This window comes from Primulina huaijiensis, chromosome 3 (assembly GCF_012295235.1).
Source record: "Primulina huaijiensis isolate GDHJ02 chromosome 3, ASM1229523v2, whole genome shotgun sequence".
Classification (NCBI taxonomy): Eukaryota; Viridiplantae; Streptophyta; class Magnoliopsida; order Lamiales; family Gesneriaceae; genus Primulina; species Primulina huaijiensis.
The window spans coordinates 232769-248960 of record NC_133308.1 but is presented as its reverse complement, the minus strand read 5'-3'; the positions used below and the strand labels follow the sequence as shown (position 1 = coordinate 248960).

At 38.3% G+C, this 16192-nt stretch overlaps 2 protein-coding genes across 2 annotated transcripts; both read left to right on the top strand.

Moving 5' to 3' along the window:
* The first annotated feature begins 3921 nt into the window (after nucleotides 1-3921).
* LOC140972723 (protein ABIL1-like) lies at nucleotides 3922-6723 on the top strand. Its single transcript, XM_073435105.1, has 9 exons — nucleotides 3922-4318; nucleotides 4849-4931; nucleotides 5220-5370; nucleotides 5445-5544; nucleotides 5642-5731; nucleotides 5823-5907; nucleotides 6018-6070; nucleotides 6178-6254; nucleotides 6414-6723. Exons 1-9 carry the CDS (start codon nucleotides 4226-4228, stop codon nucleotides 6579-6581), a joined length of 900 nt encoding a protein of 299 aa, XP_073291206.1. The 5' UTR covers nucleotides 3922-4225; the 3' UTR covers nucleotides 6582-6723.
* A 5883-nt stretch (nucleotides 6724-12606) lies between these two features.
* LOC140972001 (uncharacterized) lies at nucleotides 12607-14420 on the top strand. Its single transcript, XM_073434471.1, has 2 exons — nucleotides 12607-12670; nucleotides 12767-14420. Exon 2 carries the CDS (start codon nucleotides 13531-13533, stop codon nucleotides 14290-14292), a length of 762 nt encoding a protein of 253 aa, XP_073290572.1. The 5' UTR covers nucleotides 12607-12670; nucleotides 12767-13530; the 3' UTR covers nucleotides 14293-14420.
* The last annotated feature ends 1772 nt before the right edge of the window (nucleotides 14421-16192 follow it).

Sequence of the window (16192 nt, the reverse complement as noted above, 5' to 3'; positions counted from 1 at the left end):
TAAATATCTAAAATTGAATGAATTAATGAACACAAAAAGTTATTTTCCTTCGCACCTAACTAAGTTATTTTTTCCTTATTTGTGCGTATGAATCGCATTTAATAATTTAAAATTGTACGCAGAATCCAAAATAATTCCGCTGAAGTACCACTGAAAATTATGATTTATGTCGGGATTTTTTGATAGTGCAATTTTAATTTACTATTTAAACATTTTTTTCCCTAAATCATGTTATATATTTTAGCAAACAATTATAGATAATAATAATAATTATTATTATTATAGTTAAATGTACGATGGTGTAATGTTTTTATCTTTTAAATATAAAAATGTAAGTTTCAAATCCAAATTTTTTTATGATAGAAGTTAGTATTAATGAGGGTAACATCGCATGCAGTCAAAACACTACTCCAAAAGGCTCAATCTTGGTGATGACAGGACTATTGTGTTAAAGATGAACAGATTCCATAAATCTAAAAACAAGATACACAGACATATATGATCCAGTACTCATGTTGATTATCAAAAGAAAATCTAAGCAATTTATAAAGTTTACTTCCAATCCAAAATATAAATTTTTAATATGATGTTCATCAAATATGCTCATCTCTGTGTCCATCGCCGACGTATCAAAATTGTGCAACAACTTGTTGAGTGTCATGCTCATTGGTGGATACAGATGTTGACACGATTGATGGACAACATTAAATATCGTTCAGAAAATATCTGGTTCACACCATATTATGTGAGATTAATAAGAATATATATAGGTGATTTGAACTTAGAATCATCACACGATTGTAAGAGCAAGGTCTTGTTCTTTTCACATTAAATTTGCAGTAACAAATAACCGAATACTTGTAAATAGAAAAGGAACAAAAGAGGAGGAGACAGGGGTCCCTAAGCTAGCTAGCTGTTGGTGTGAAACCCACGTACCAAAGAAAATAATAGCGAACTGAACCTACTTGGTTTTCAACCAACATCCAAACTATTGACTTGTCATTTCATCTGGCCGGACTAGCTAATAATTATTTGTGCTGATATTTGTTTCTGTTTTTCTGCTTGAATCCACACTAGATCAAGTGCTGTCAAATATATATAAATTTTTACGGTTTTTGGACATGCCAAGGAGTTGCTTTCGAATCTCGTCCTTCATAGGATTAATGGCCTTATAAACATAAGATAGATCGAAGAGGAAAGATTGTGTGTTGTTAAGCGAGTCACGACTCACTAAGATCATTTCGTGTTCACCTTGAGTTGATCGGGGAGTTTAAGGTATGGAAGTAAAATTAAAGAGCTCTTCATGTTCCTGTTGGACTTTCCCTCGGTTGGTTTAATTTATTCATAGCGGTGGTGAGAGGACCAAGCAACTTTTCTTTGTGAAGTAAAAAATGATTTGTGTCATACTAAAATAAATGCAATCACATGTGATGATACCCGGGTAGATTGGGTGAGCTTGGGTGGGCAATCTACCGAGCAGAGAAGTTTAATTTCTCTGTAAAGATTTTGACATGATGGGATGAGTATGACCTGGCTTGATCTCTCCGGTGGTTTGGCCTGGTCTACCCAGGTGCTCTGGCCCGGTCTCCTGGGTGGTCTGACCTGGACTGCCCGAGTGCTCTGGCCTGGTCTCCCGAGTGGTCTAACCTGAACTGCTCGGATGCTCCGACCTGGTCTCACGAGTTGTCTGGCCTGGTCTGGAGAAGGTAGATTTGGAGGATACACTATGCAAAAAAGGGGTGGCGGGGGTGGTGAAGATGGAGGTGGAGGTGACAGCAATGGAGGGGAAAATGGTGGTCGAGGCGACGGTGGACGGGAGAGATGGTGGAGAAGCCGCGGACGTGAGCAAAATATGCCAAGAGAAGGCAATGGTATGCTAGGTTTAGGAATTGTTAAATAAATAAAAAAGAGAGATATACTGATCCATAGCACGTATATTCATCAATAAAAGTAAGAAAGTAAAATGCATCATGTCGTGTCCTTGCATTCATTGGTTCAATGTCTGAGTGAACTAGCTCTAGAAGATGTGTAGCCCTCACATACCTTCCAAAAAGCTTTCTATAGCTAGGCTTTGCATGCCAGACACGATTCCCACACAGAGAGGTTGACTTTAGTGAGATTATTTAAAAAGCCTTCTCAACTGAAACTAGATTACATCGAATGCTAGCTAGTTGTATAATACACATTATTATAAAGGAGTAGCTCGTGCCCCATGCTAAGCTTAAGTTGATATGTATCAAGTACTCCAATAACCCCCTTTCGTGAGCCATTTCCCTTAGCAATGTAGAGGCTGCATGATGGCACTCGATGATGATCTATAAGCCAATCTATATCTCTCGTCACATGTTTTGTTGCTCCCATAGCTAGAATCCAATCATGGAGAAAATTAACAATCATAACACGACAGCAAACAAATGAACGAAGAGAGTTAGTTTGAGTATTTACTTTCTTCGGCTCAGTACAGTCACAAGCGAAGTGACATAATCCTTCGAAGTTATTGTACCTTGGTTTGTTTCTTTCTTTCTTCTCTTTTAACTTGGCGATGCTTTTTAGTATTATAACCTTGTAGGCCCAAGTTTTGGCCTTCGCTATGGCTTTATCTCGTACTCTTTTAATTGTTTGGCTCGTCGTTTGCCCCTTTGAAGCATACCTTGATTAACATGTGCGGCAAGATCTATCGCTTGAGCACGTTCAGCTTCTCGACAGTCGGCTTTTAGCCTCATGTGACTGACGGCACTCTCAATGTGCGTTAGCACGGGTTTCACATGCATGTCCCCTCAAGCAGCAACCTAAGGACGACCAAGACTTTTTGTTTGTCTAATAGTACACATGATCTGGCGTTCAAAAGTTCTCCAATCATATCCTTCGTCCTATCAAGATGTCGGATCATCAAATGCTTAGTGTGAAGTATGCATTGATTAAACTTGAGAGTCAAATTCGTCAATCTAGTAGCCGAAATGGTATCGTGCTTACCTTTCAATGCCTCCCATAATTCCTTAGCTGTGAGATATTTGTATAACTTTCTGATCAAAGTGTCTTGCATGCAACTTAACATTGTAAAGAGCGCACTCGTATCCCGGTCCAGCCACTTATTATACTCATCTATACCACGACGGTATTGGTTTGTTGGTCTATTTTTTGGTAACTGGCTTTGGCATGGATTTAGTAAGATGGTCTAGGATTTTTACTTTATGAAGCACATAAAGTATTTTCCTATGCCAAAACATAATTTTGATCATATAATTTTTCTTTAACATGAAATCAACAAGAATATCTATTACCGCACAAAAATTTTATTCATAATATATGACTTTAATAATATCCACAACGATTGTGTGAAGGGCACAATGTTAATATATTACATGGACACCACATATAATAAGATAAATGTCCAACTTTAATTATACTACATCTTCGCTCTGGGCATGAAATCATCTATGATATTCACGAAAAATTTACGGTCAGATTCTAGCAAGTGTCCAAACGCAGGTTTCGAAATTACTATGAACCTGAAATCACGAATAAGACCGTTAGAATGGGACAAGGAAGATGTCCCGGCATAGCCTCTCCGACGCTCAAGTCAGAGACTGAGGATATAAGGGGAGCAGCTAAAGATGCTGCTGAAAAATAATATAGTGAATGAATAATTAGACACTCAAACCTCGTATTTATAGGAGGTTACTTAGGCCTGTGATGAGCTTTCTACCTTGGTTGGGGATGGACCAGATTTGAACCTATATTAATAAGTTCATCCATAAGATATCAATCAATCTACAAAGAATGTTAAGACAATATCATGGTAATATAGGAAGAACCTAAATTTAGGAAATGTAGTGAAATGCATCTGGATCAGCTCCCGCTCCCAAGTCCCACACGCTTTTAATAATAATAATATTGCAGAAATAGAAATATAGAAAAATAAAAAATTCACTTGGAACGACGTCGCTTCTTCATCTTTCCAGCCCAACTAGCACAACTACAACGCACTTCCCGGGGTTGCTTCTGCGAGACACACTTCAGCTGACCCACCTACACCCGTTTTAATACCTTGCTTAACTCCAAATCTACGCTCTTTGCGTTTCATTCCGGCAATTATTGCCTGATAAATGTGTTTCTGTATGAGTTCTATGAAGTGATTTCTGTTTGATGATGGATGTTTGGATGAGGTTTCTGCTATTGTGAGTGCGTTATTTTTTATTTTTTGTTTTGGTTGAGTTTGAGTTCTATGGAGGTGGAGAAAGCTAGGGTGGGGAATCAACCGAAGACGTTTGATGAGGTGTCGATGGAGAGAAGCAAGAGTTTTGTGACGGCATTACAGGTGATTCTCTTGCAATATTGATAACAACTAGTGTTACTCTTATCATATTTGAGTTTTTGGCTGGAAAATTTGGATCAGATCTGGGAATAGATTGGTATATGGATGTGAATATTTGTGCTTGACTTTAGTTTGACTTCATTTTGTCTTTTTCGCTTCTTAGTGCATCGAAGGAAAGTAAATTTGAGTCAGAGTTCTGCGATTGGATTTGGAGTTGAGATATGTAAATCACCTTCCTTGAGTTCGATTCTCTTCAATTTTTTTGGTCCCTGAATATTGATGATTATTTTGGTGCAAAATTGCATGTCAGCGATGGGAAATCCAGAGTTGTGTTAATTGGGAAGTGTGTGCTGTTCTATATCGCGTTAGTAGATTTAGGTGATGATTTTCAATTTCGGTGATGGCAGTTGTGCTTCCGTATGATATCCGCGTTCTGCGTTTTTTATGCTCATGCATGGATTCTATACATTCACCACTTCCACCACTTTAGCAAAGGTTTATTCACTGTTTATCATCATATCATGTCTCTGCAGGAACTCAAGAACCTTCGGCCTCAACTGCATTCTGCAGCAGAGTATTGCGAAAAATCATATCTCCACAGTGAACAGAAGCAAATGTAAGACCTCAACAGATTATTTTATCTGATATTGCTCAACTTTTTTTTTCGGAGGTCTTTCCGTGTTCAATTGGTTGTCTTTGGCTCTTTTTATCGAGAGTAAGTAAAGAGTAAGTAATGGAGATGGTGCTCTTCTGATATTTAATTCCAGATAGCGTATTTCATTGGATCATGTATGAAAACTTTTTTGGACCATGATATCTTTGTCTTCCTCTTTCTTTGGGAAAGAGAAATAATATTATTTTGCCACATGAATTTACCTCTGTGTATCATGTTGTTGTTTATAAGGGTGCTGGATAATTTGAAGGACTATGCTGTAAGAGCTCTTGTCAATGCTATTGACCACCTTGGTACTGTTGCCTACAAGTTAAGTGATGTTTTGGAGCAACAGACATTGGAGATCTCATCAATGGATCTGAAAGTCACTTGCCTAAATCAGGTAAATATTTCTATTATCTTACTGAAGATTTTACTAAAAGATGATCGAGGCTGAAATAAGCTTTTCTTTTTAAGCAACTTTTAACATGCCAAACATTCACGGATAAAGAAGGTCTTAGGCAGCAGCAATTATTAGCTATCATTCCAAGGCATCACAAACATTACATTTTGCCAAGTAAGATGAATACTTGCTTTGAATACTGCTTGCCTAGTATAAGATTCAAGTGCTTTGAGCCTCTCATCAAATTCTCTCTTTGTTGATGCTAATCTAGACTCTGTCAACAAGAAGGTGCACTTCAGCCCACAGATACTGACAGATCCTAGGCAACCTATGCAAGCAAGAGGTCTCCTTTATCCTTCAGGTGGTTGATTTCAGTGTTATAACTTCTCTTAGTTATATAGAGCTTGTAATAAACTAATAATGTTATGTGTTCAAATTGCCTGTTGATTTAGGTGCTTCTGCTGCAACTACTCTCTCTTGGCATTTAGCATCAGAAACCATATCAACCTTGAAAGGCTTTCCACGTGGTATTATGAGGTTAGTCCTTGAAGTTTTTTGTCCTGGTTTTGACTAAATGAAAATCTCTCCTATCTTTTCATGAAGTTGATCCAGCACGAAGGATGTGTAATATTTTTCTACCCTTGCAGCACCGAGGACTCGAAAATGAGTGGAAAAACATCTAGTGCATTCAACTTATCTGGTATGCATAAACCATACTTTTTCAGCTTTGCTGTGAATCTGAGTAAAAGATGAGAGATTTTAACCTTTCATTAATGGTTTTGTGAAAACTTGTTCCTTGTCAAGTAGATACGAATGATAAAGCTTGGATGAAATCCATGTCCGCTTCTACTGTGGCTATGCAAACACTGGGGGTTCCACGACGGGTAATGTCAAATTTCTATAGAAGTCATTCTTGATTTCTTTCTTCATTCGATGTTAGTTCATCTGAATAATGGTAAATCATGAACTTCGGTGTCTCTTGTTTAGCTTTTTGCCGATTTTGTCAAAAACTGTGAAACCAATGGAAGAAATTTCTTTTGCAGGAGTCTTTGGAGGGCTCCAAACCTATACCTCCATTTAGATCCTTCGACATTCCAAGGGAGAATATACGCCCACGTCCACCTGGTCGTAGCAAGAGTGTGCTTTCAGCTTTCTTTTCGAAGCCAAAGACCCCTCAAAAGTTGAAGACAAATGCATTAATTCTAGGATAGTATCACTTTCGCCTCATATTTCACCATGTTGGTAGAAATTTGTTCATATTCAACGTGCTGCTTTGTCATTTCTTGGTCAAACATTATTTAATTGTTATTTGTGGATTAATCAATAAATTATCAAGTGAGAGATGTTTGAGAATTCTCTTGAGCAGAATACAACAGTCCTAAATTCTCCATCCCATCTTTGGCTCTTTGTTATGTTCGCGGGTAATGGATCTAGTTATGGGGCGATTCATGGAGAATTCACCACTCGCAAGATTGTGAGCGTGTTTCTGAGACTTTCGTCCATGTCTCGCTATTTTGATAATTGGGGATTGAGGCTCATTGAAGAGAGAACCTCACGATCTCCGACTTTGGTAGAAGAAACACAATTCGATGCATTTATTTCCTCACTTCTGATAGATATATATACAAGGTTTTGACAATCCAAACTAAAAGATAAGAATCCCTATCTAATCGAAATGATATCTTCCTAACTAATTAAGATAAAAACTCTTTCTAATCCAAATGATATCTTCCTAGAAAATATGTTACTAACTAATTGAGATAAGTTCTTATTTAAAGAATTTAGAAACAAGATAAATCTAGAATCTTATAATCTAATCTACCACCTTGTACTTCTCATGAGTGTGTCTTTGATAAACAATATCTTTTGAAGAATTTGGGTTGGGCTCGGCATTTGCTGGTGGTGGGCTGGTCGTGACATTACACCCCTCTGGAGACACGTGATCGTCCATGATCACAAATATGCCAAACTCCGCGGCCAAGGTGGAAGCATCCTGCCAAGAAGCCTCGGTGGGTGAGAGGCCGGCCCAGTGGATCAGCAGCTCACGACATCCCTGGCGGACTCTTGAATCCAGAATGGCCAGTGGCTGTGGTGGGTCATCTTGGTTGAGTATCGACAGGTTTGTGTCGTGGGGAATATTGCCCCTGAATGGCTTCAGAGAACAGACATGGAAGACTAGGTGGATCAAGGAGAAGTCAGGAAGCTTGAGTTTGTATGCGACTTGACCAACGCATGCAATAACTTTGAATGGGCCAAAGTAACGTGGGGAGAGCTTTTGTTCACACGCTTTTCCACACTAGATTGGCAGTACTGTTGTAAGCGTACCAGAACCATATCCCTTATTGAATATTGGACATCCCGATGAGATGAATCAAATTGAGTCTTCATGAGGTTCTGGGCGTACAGGAGACATTTCTGGAGACATCTCAGGACTTCGTCTCTGGTCTGTAATTCTTTGTCGACGGCCTCTAATTTCGCCACCCCTGGGAAAAATGATAGAAGACACGGCGGTGGTCGGCCGTAGACAACTTCAAATGGGGAAGAACGTAAGGATGAAGCATACCTGATGTACCAATCATGTAACGATTTGTCAGTCCTGTTTACTACAAATTTTAAAATTTTACCTAAAAATATAAGGATGTTGTCAGATACTTGGTGTACCAATCATGTGTTGGTCAAACTTGCGGTAATTTGAGATAATAAACCCGAAAATAAAGAATAAATTGGACACCGAGATTTACGTGGAAAACCCCTAAAAATTATAAGGGTAAAAACCACGGGCAAAATGAAAAGAATTTCCACTATAATATTTTGTGGTGTACAGCTCACTCACTGTGTTTCCAAAGAGAACACACACTCTCTTAATACAGGAGAATTAACACCTCACAAATATTATAGAATGTTATAAGATGAGAGAAAACTCGAAGAAGTGATAATTTCAGAATGAAGGGGGGAGCTCTATTTATAGAGTCCTTTGACCGTGTGAATACGCGTTAAAAACGCGTATTCATATTTCCACGAAATTTCTGCCAACCCGTCAAATATGCAACAACACGTTTTTTTTTCTTTTCAAAACATATTGTCCCCACCTCATTTAAAACTATTCTTGCCGACATTTCTCCCACTTGGAGATTTGATTGAGCATCAAACACATCTCCACACATCCTTTTAATCTTGCCATTTCCTGCTGCTTACGTGTCCGCTAGACCACTTGAGGATCTACACCACTCAAACTTATCAGTGTTCACTGGCTTGGTCAGAAAATCAGTTATGTTGTCCTTCGTATGGATCTTCTGCATATCCACGCTTCCTTCTTCTACTACTTCCCGCACAAAGTGAAATTGGACTCCAATGTGTTTAGTCCTGGAATGAAAAGCTAGATTTCTTGCGATGTGCAAGGCACTCTGATTGTCACAAAACAAAGAAACATTCTCTTGTTTGTGTCTGATCTCCTCCAATAACCTTTTAATCCATATTGCTTCCTTGCAAGCTTGAGTAGCTGTCATATATTCTGCCTCTGTTGTAGATAAAGTCACAACTGTCTGCAGTTTAGAAACCCAGCTTACTGCTCCTCCTGCAAGTGTAAACACATAACCAGTAGTAGATTTCCTCTTATCAGGATCACCTGCATAATCTGAATCGACATAGCCCCTAAGTGTAAAATCCGATCCTCCATAACATAATGCAGCATTTGAGGTACCCTTAATGTATCTAAGGATCCTCTTGACAGTGCTCCAATGCTCTCGTCCAGGATTCGCCATATACCGACTAACTGCTCCCACTGCTTGAGCAATGTCTGGTCTTGTACAGATCATAGCGAACATCAAACTTCCCACTGCTGATGCATATGGTACTCGAGACATCTCAATCCTCTCTGCTTCACTGCTAGGACACATCTTGGAGGATAACTTGAAGTTAACAGGAAGAGGGGTCGAAATTGGCTTACTATCTTGCATGTTGAAGCGTTGCAAGACTTTCTTCAAATAATTTTTCTGGGAAAGCCAAATCTTTCTATTACTTCTGTCTCGGTGAACTTGCATCCCTAGAATCTTGTTTGCTGGTCCCAAGTCTTTCATATCAAATTCCCTAGCCAACTGTGCCTTCAATCCTTGGACATGATCTTTGTTGGGGCCTGCTACCAACATATCGTCCACATACAACAACAAAATAATATAATCATCACCAGACCTCTTGAAATACATACAAGGGTATGCACTCAGTCTGTTGTATCCAAGGCTCATGATATAGGAATCAAATCTCTTGTACCAACACCTTGGCGCCTGTTTGAGACCGTACAGAGATTTGTTCAACCTGCAAACCAAGTTCTTTTTTCTTTTTTCCACAAAACCTTCTGGATGGAGCATATAGATTTCTTCTTCAAGATCTCCATGAAGAAACACCGTTTTCACATCTAGCTGTTCTAGATGTAGGTCAAACACCGCACACAATGCCAGCACCACTCTGACTGTTGTAAGCCGAACCACAGGAGAAAATATCTCATTGAAATCAATGTCTTCTTTCTGATCATACCCTTTTACCACCAATCTAGCACGATACCGCTCCACTTGGTTATTGTCATCACGCTTGATCTTATAGACCCATCTGTTTCCAATGGCTTTCCTTCCTCGTGGTAGTGTAACAAGATCCCAAGTTTGATTTCTGTCTAATGCTTCCAATTCTTCTTGCATTGCTATCATCCACAAGGATACATCCGAGCTTTGAGTAGCCTCGTGGAAACTCGATGGCTCACCATCCTCTGATAATAGACAATATGCAATGTTGCTTTCAGTGACATAATCTGAAAGCCAACCTGGTGGTCTTCTGTCTCGAGTTGACTGCCTCACATTGGAAACTTCAGACTCAACATGTTCTTGTTCTTCGTGCTCTGGTACTGCTTCACAAGAAACTTGACATTCGTCCGTCTTATTTTACATTGTCAGTCCTCCGACATGTTCTTGTTCTTCGTGCTCTGGTACCAGTTCATGTTGACAAAATGCATCAAACTCGTCACTGGTATATTCTCCTCCATTGTCAGTCCTCAGACACTTGATTTACTTTTCTGAATCAAGTTCAACCCGCGCTTTGAAATCTATGAAGATCTGGAAAGCATTTGATTTCTTCTTGATTGGATACACCCAACATTTCCTAGAGAAATCATCAATGAACGAGACAAAGTATCTCGCTCCTCCTAGGCATACAACTGGTGCTTGCCAAACATCCGAATGAATCAGCTCCAATATGCTTTTGCTCCTGGCAGTAGAAGTGCCAAACTTTAATCTGTGTTGTTTACTGGTAACACAATGCTCACAAAAGGGTAGTGATACTTTTGTAAGTCCCGGCAACAGCTTCCGTTCTGAGAGAATTTTCAACCCTCGTTCTGACATATGCCCGAGCTTTCTATGCCATAACACTGTGAATTCTTCTACTGAACCATTTGATGCAACAGCTAGTTCTGCCTCTTTATGTGTTTCTCTCAAAAGTATATACAGATTTGCAGCAACCTTTTCCGCCTTCATAACCACAAGCGCGCCTTTCACAATTTTCATGATCCCGTTCTCGATCCGAGTTTTGCACCCGATGTCATCCAATTGCCCCAAGGACAAAAGATTTGTCGTCAGTCCTTTCACATGTCGTACCTTCTGTATGGTGCGAATGGTGACATCAAACATTTTCATTTTGATAGTACCGACCCCAGTAATTTCCAAGCCAGCATCATTTCCCATGAATACAGATCCTCCTGAGATTGGTTCATAATGGTAAAACCATTCTCTCCGAGACGTCATGTGCCACGTCGCTCCTGAATCAATAATCCATGTGTCACAAAATTTGTGTCTGCCTTCTGCAACAGTTGCTGCTTCGCTGAATAAAATTTCACCACTGCCTGAAGTACTAGCCACAGTTCCTTTAGAACTCTTCTCGATACTCGTACACTCTTTCTTGAAGTGCCCTTTACCGCCACATTTAAAGCAGTAAATAATTTTCTTCTTACTTCTCGACTTTGATCTACCTCGTCTTTGGCTTCTACTGGAGTCACGGTCCATAAATATTCCTCTTATTATCGGTAAAGCCTCCGCCTGCTTCGATGTTACCAACCTATCTTCTTTATTCTTACGCCGGCTTTCTTCACCGAGAACCGCAGTTAAGACATCATCGAATCTTAGAAAGCCCATAAGAATATTGTTGGTTATGTTGATCATATGAATCTGGTAGACTTTGAAGTTGAAGCTCTGCACGTTCATTTTCCCCTATTTTATGCCCCATGGAAGTGAGTTGGGCAAATAGAGTATTTAGTGTGTTGATATGATCGGTCATCGATGAGGATTCCGTCATCCGAAGAGTATAAAGCCTTCTCTTTAGGAAAATCATGTTGTGTAGCGACTTGACCTCGTACATCTTTGTCAAAGTATCCCAGATAACTTTTGCTGTTTTTATCTCAGATATACTTGACAATACTTCGTCTACAATAGCCAAGTGTAAATTGGCAACAGTATTATCATTCATCTCATTCCACTTTCCATCATCCGTAATCTCCAATAGCCGTCAAGCAATTCTCCTTTCTTAAAACTGCTTGTATCTTTATTTTTCACAGCATAAAATTGCTTCCGTTGAACTTTGCTATCTCGTACCTTCCCGTCATTATGTCTACAACAATTTTAGTAGACTGGACAAAATAATCCTGCCTTAAATAAAAAATTTCAAAAAATCTTTTCTGATGTGGAAGATCAGTCTAGGCTGCAACCACAGAGCATACTCAGAATTTTTAAAAAATTTTAAACCATGGCTCTGATACCACTTGTTGGTCCCACTTGCTGTAATTTGAGATAATAAATCCGAAAATAAAGAATAAACTGGACACCGAAATTTACGTGGAAAACTCCTAAAAATTATTAGGGTAAAAACCACAGGCAAGATGAAAAGAATTTTCACTATAATATTTTGTGGTGTACAATTCACTCACTGTGTTTCCAAAGAGAACACACACTCTCTTAATACAGGAGAACTAACAGCTCACAAATATTATATAATGTTATAAAATGAGAGAAAACTAGAAGAAGGGATGATTTCAGAATGAAGGGGAGCTCTATTTATAGAGCCCCTTGACCGTGTGAATACGCGTTAAAAACGCGTATTCATATTTCCATGAAATTTCTGCCAATCCGTAAATATGCAACACCACGTTTTTTTTTATTTTCAAAATATATTGTTCCCACCTCATTTAAAACTATTCTTGCCGACATCATGTATATCACGAAGCATAAGTACTCCACTGAACAGCTACCCGAAGCAACAATTGGCGGAGGTAGGATCGAACATAGAAAATACTTCTTCTTTTATTCATACAAATCGTCATTTAGATCTTTTGTTTGATTCTGCTGTACGTTTGGGTTCTGTGCAGCTCCATGATACTGATTCAAGACCGAGGTTTGGACGTCAAAAATCTTCGGTTCTTGTTGTCAATGCGAACAAGTAGGAGCTTCACAGCAGCGTGGAAATTTGTCATTTAAGGTGGCATTTGTTTGAAGCTTGCTGATTTCAACTCAAACTACTTATGAAGAATTGTTGTTCTCTCCATTTTGCAATGTTGATGTAGAAGTTGATTAAGTCTGGTCAAGAAACCGATGAATGGAATTTCATTTCATTCTTGAACGGTGAAAGAAGTTAAAAGCTTAAATCCAATCTTTGTCGGTTGGACTTGAGAAGGACCTCTATCAGAAATTGGGAACTATTTCTGCAGTTAGGGAGATGGGTCACAACTGTAACCGAGTTTCTATCACAAAGGCAGAAACACCAGTTCTTCCACAATAAATATGAGAAAATATGGCTTCGACCGACAAATTAATTTCTTATTGCGAATTCTAATTGAATTTTTATCAAATCTTATCTGGTACGGCTTTTATATGTATCTGGTAAAAGAGCTGAAGAAAAAGGGCTAAAAATATGGGCCTAGGTGTGGTTAAATTAAGTCAGTAGAATAGAAGATCGGCCCAAAACAACTCATTACTGTATTTGTAGAGGCCATATTAGTTATTAAGCCCACAAATTTTAAACTTTTTACTCATTAGTCCCATTTCTTCACCTGCTGCCACTCTGCAATCCGGTTCTCGATGGAAATTTTTCTTGCGAAAGGGCCCTGATTTGTGGAGAGACATTATTTCGCCGATGGAGACGCAGATTTTGGAGATTAACTTGATCTCAGCCCAGGGACTGAAGCCGCCTTCAACTAATTTGCGCCGCTTGCAGGCCTACGCCGTCGCCTGGGTTAATCCCGCCGCCAAGCTCAAGACCCGGATCGACTCCCTTGGCGGTGAAAACCCTACCTGGAACGACAAATTCCTGTTTCGCGTCTCTGATGAATTTATTTCTGGCGATACGTCCGCCGTTTCTGTTGAGATCTTCGGTGTCGGGTATATTAAAGATTTCCTCATTGGAACGGTCAGATTTCTGCTTAGCACTTGTCTTAAGAAAATGGATCCCATCAGGCGTAGTGGCGGAGGAACCCCTTCATTCACCGCGGTGCAGATCCGCCGGCCTTCGGGTAGATTCCAAGGAGTTCTCAATATTGCAGCCGCGGTTTACGATTCGTCCGAATGTGGAGTTCTGGATAAGGTTTCGGCGGTAAGTTTCCGTGAACTGATGGAGAAGAAGGAGAGCGAGTCCCGACGACGGCGAAGACTGAGCCGCGCCGGGTCGAAGCAGAGCTCCGGTGGTGAGTCTTGCGACTTCTCGGACAGCTCCGACTCGACGGCTTCAACGGCCTTGAAGGATTGGAATTGCGTCCGGGAAAGGGCGGGAAAAGAGAAAGGTAGCCGATCCAACGGTGGGGGATTGCTTTGCGGTTTGGTGATGCAAAGTAAGATTCCTTTCTGTCCGTCGGATAGGGATCTTGAGTTATGGGCAGATTCGTTCGAAGAGAATGGCTGATGGACGTTCCAGATTCGCAATTGAGAAATTGACGGCTGAGATTTTATAAAGTACCGGCGGACAGTTGTACTCAATTTGGAAAATTTTCAGTTGGCCGTTTAGTTCGAATATATCAATGGTTATAGACACATCAAGATTTAATATTTTTTGCTGTCAAAAAAAAAAGATTTAATATTTTTTAATAATAACATTTTTATTTTTTTTAAAAAATTGAAAATATTTCTTTTCAAAAATTGAATATATATCGAATTTTTTTAAGGGAAAAAAAGAAAGAGTGAATTTTGTTCTTCAGAATAAATTGAATCATCCACTCATCCAAATTAAAATTTCTTAGCTAATTACAAAATACAAAATGAGTTTTTGAATCAATAAATGCGATTATGTAAGCTTAATTTATTGTTTTTCGATAATTTAACTTGATGGTGAGTGAAGTGGAAGAAAGTTCAGTACTCAAGCATCGAAAATTTTCACATAAGAACATCTTGTATTCAAAATTTGATGTATTAATTAAAATATATTTATAAAAAGTAAATATTTATGAAGTTAGGACGTTGATTGTGTTCTTGAATCTGAATCGGGTGAAGTACACATCTCCTTCTATGGCAAAATTGAGTAGGTTTTTTGTGAGACAGTCTCACGAATCTTTATCTGTGAGACGGGTCAACCCTATCGATATTCACAATAAAAAGTAATACTCTTAGCATAAAAAATAATAATTTTTCATGGATGACGAAAATAAGAGATACTTTTAGCATAAAAAATAATATTTTTTCATGGATGACCCAAATAAGATATATGTCTCACAAAATACGATCCGTGAGACCGTCTCACACAAGTTTTTGTCGGCAAAATTTAGTATGAGCCACCAAATGATGATATCTTCCACCGAAGGATTCATTCCATTTCATAAATTAGTTTATTGAATTAAAAAAATAAATGAAAGGTAAAATAATGAACTTATTTATTAGTTATGGCGACATAATGAAATTGAGTGTATGCATAATAATAACATCAAATTCTAAAGTCTTTGGTATACACTATGCAACTTGTTTTTATTTCCGATTTTCTTGATTCTTGTTTGCATGTTTTGTCCTGCATGCATGGTATATCTTGTGATTATACTTTTGATTAATGAATTTATATTTACCAATTTAAAAAATATATAAAAAATCTTGAAAATAGGAGCGAGGATAAAGAAAAAGTTAATATTTAATGTAATTTAATAATGATATGAGGGTATGGTTTTGACCTTGAAACCATTCGTATGGATTGGAACTGTTGGATGGATGATATGTTCATGATTCAATTAGTAAAAGATGCACACGCATTGCATGTGTTATTATTATTTTTAATTTGATAAAATAATATTAAACAATTAACATGAAATTATTTTCATTGTGACACGGTCTTACGGATCAATTTTGTGGATCGAATATCTTATTTGGGTCATCCATGAAAAAATATTATTTTTTATGCTAGAGTATTACTTTTTATTGTGAATATCGGGTAGGGATGACCCTTCTCACAAATAAAGATTCGTGAGACCGTCTCACAAGAAATCTAGCTACTCGTAAAATATGAGGTGATNTATACCACACAAGGAAAGTTGGTAGTCGTGAGTGAATAAAAATGGAAAAAATAAACATAAAATATTGAGCTTTGTCTCTTGACAATACGCAAATGTTATATGCTTCCCTGAATAACAATAAAATAAAGAGTATTTATTTATTTATTAATTCATTGATATTGCATCTCATGTGGGTATTTTTTTTTTCTTGTCAGTTTGTTGATCGAACGTGGATGCTTTTTTGGCCAAATTACTTTGCATTCTCAAAGAAAATAAAAAAGTAAAACTGGAAGTGTTAGTGAGAAATGAGTCAGTTTTAATTAGAGAGAGATT

What these genes read in the sequence shown, in the direction of transcription:
- LOC140972001 (XM_073434471.1), top strand. Translation starts at nt 13,531, where the DNA reads ATGGAGACGCAGATTTTGGAGATTAACTTGATCTCAGCCCAGGGACTG.
- LOC140972723 (XM_073435105.1), top strand. Translation starts at nt 4,226, where the DNA reads ATGGAGGTGGAGAAAGCTAGGGTGGGGAATCAACCGAAGACGTTTGAT. An exon ending in CACAGTGAACAGAAGCAAAT is followed by an intron (nt 4,932 to 5,219) that starts GTAAGACCTCAA and finishes GTTGTTTATAAG; the next exon opens with GGTGCTGGATAATTTGAAGG. An exon ending in TTTCCACGTGGTATTATGAG is followed by an intron (nt 5,908 to 6,017) that starts GTTAGTCCTTGA and finishes CTACCCTTGCAG; the next exon opens with CACCGAGGACTCGAAAATGA.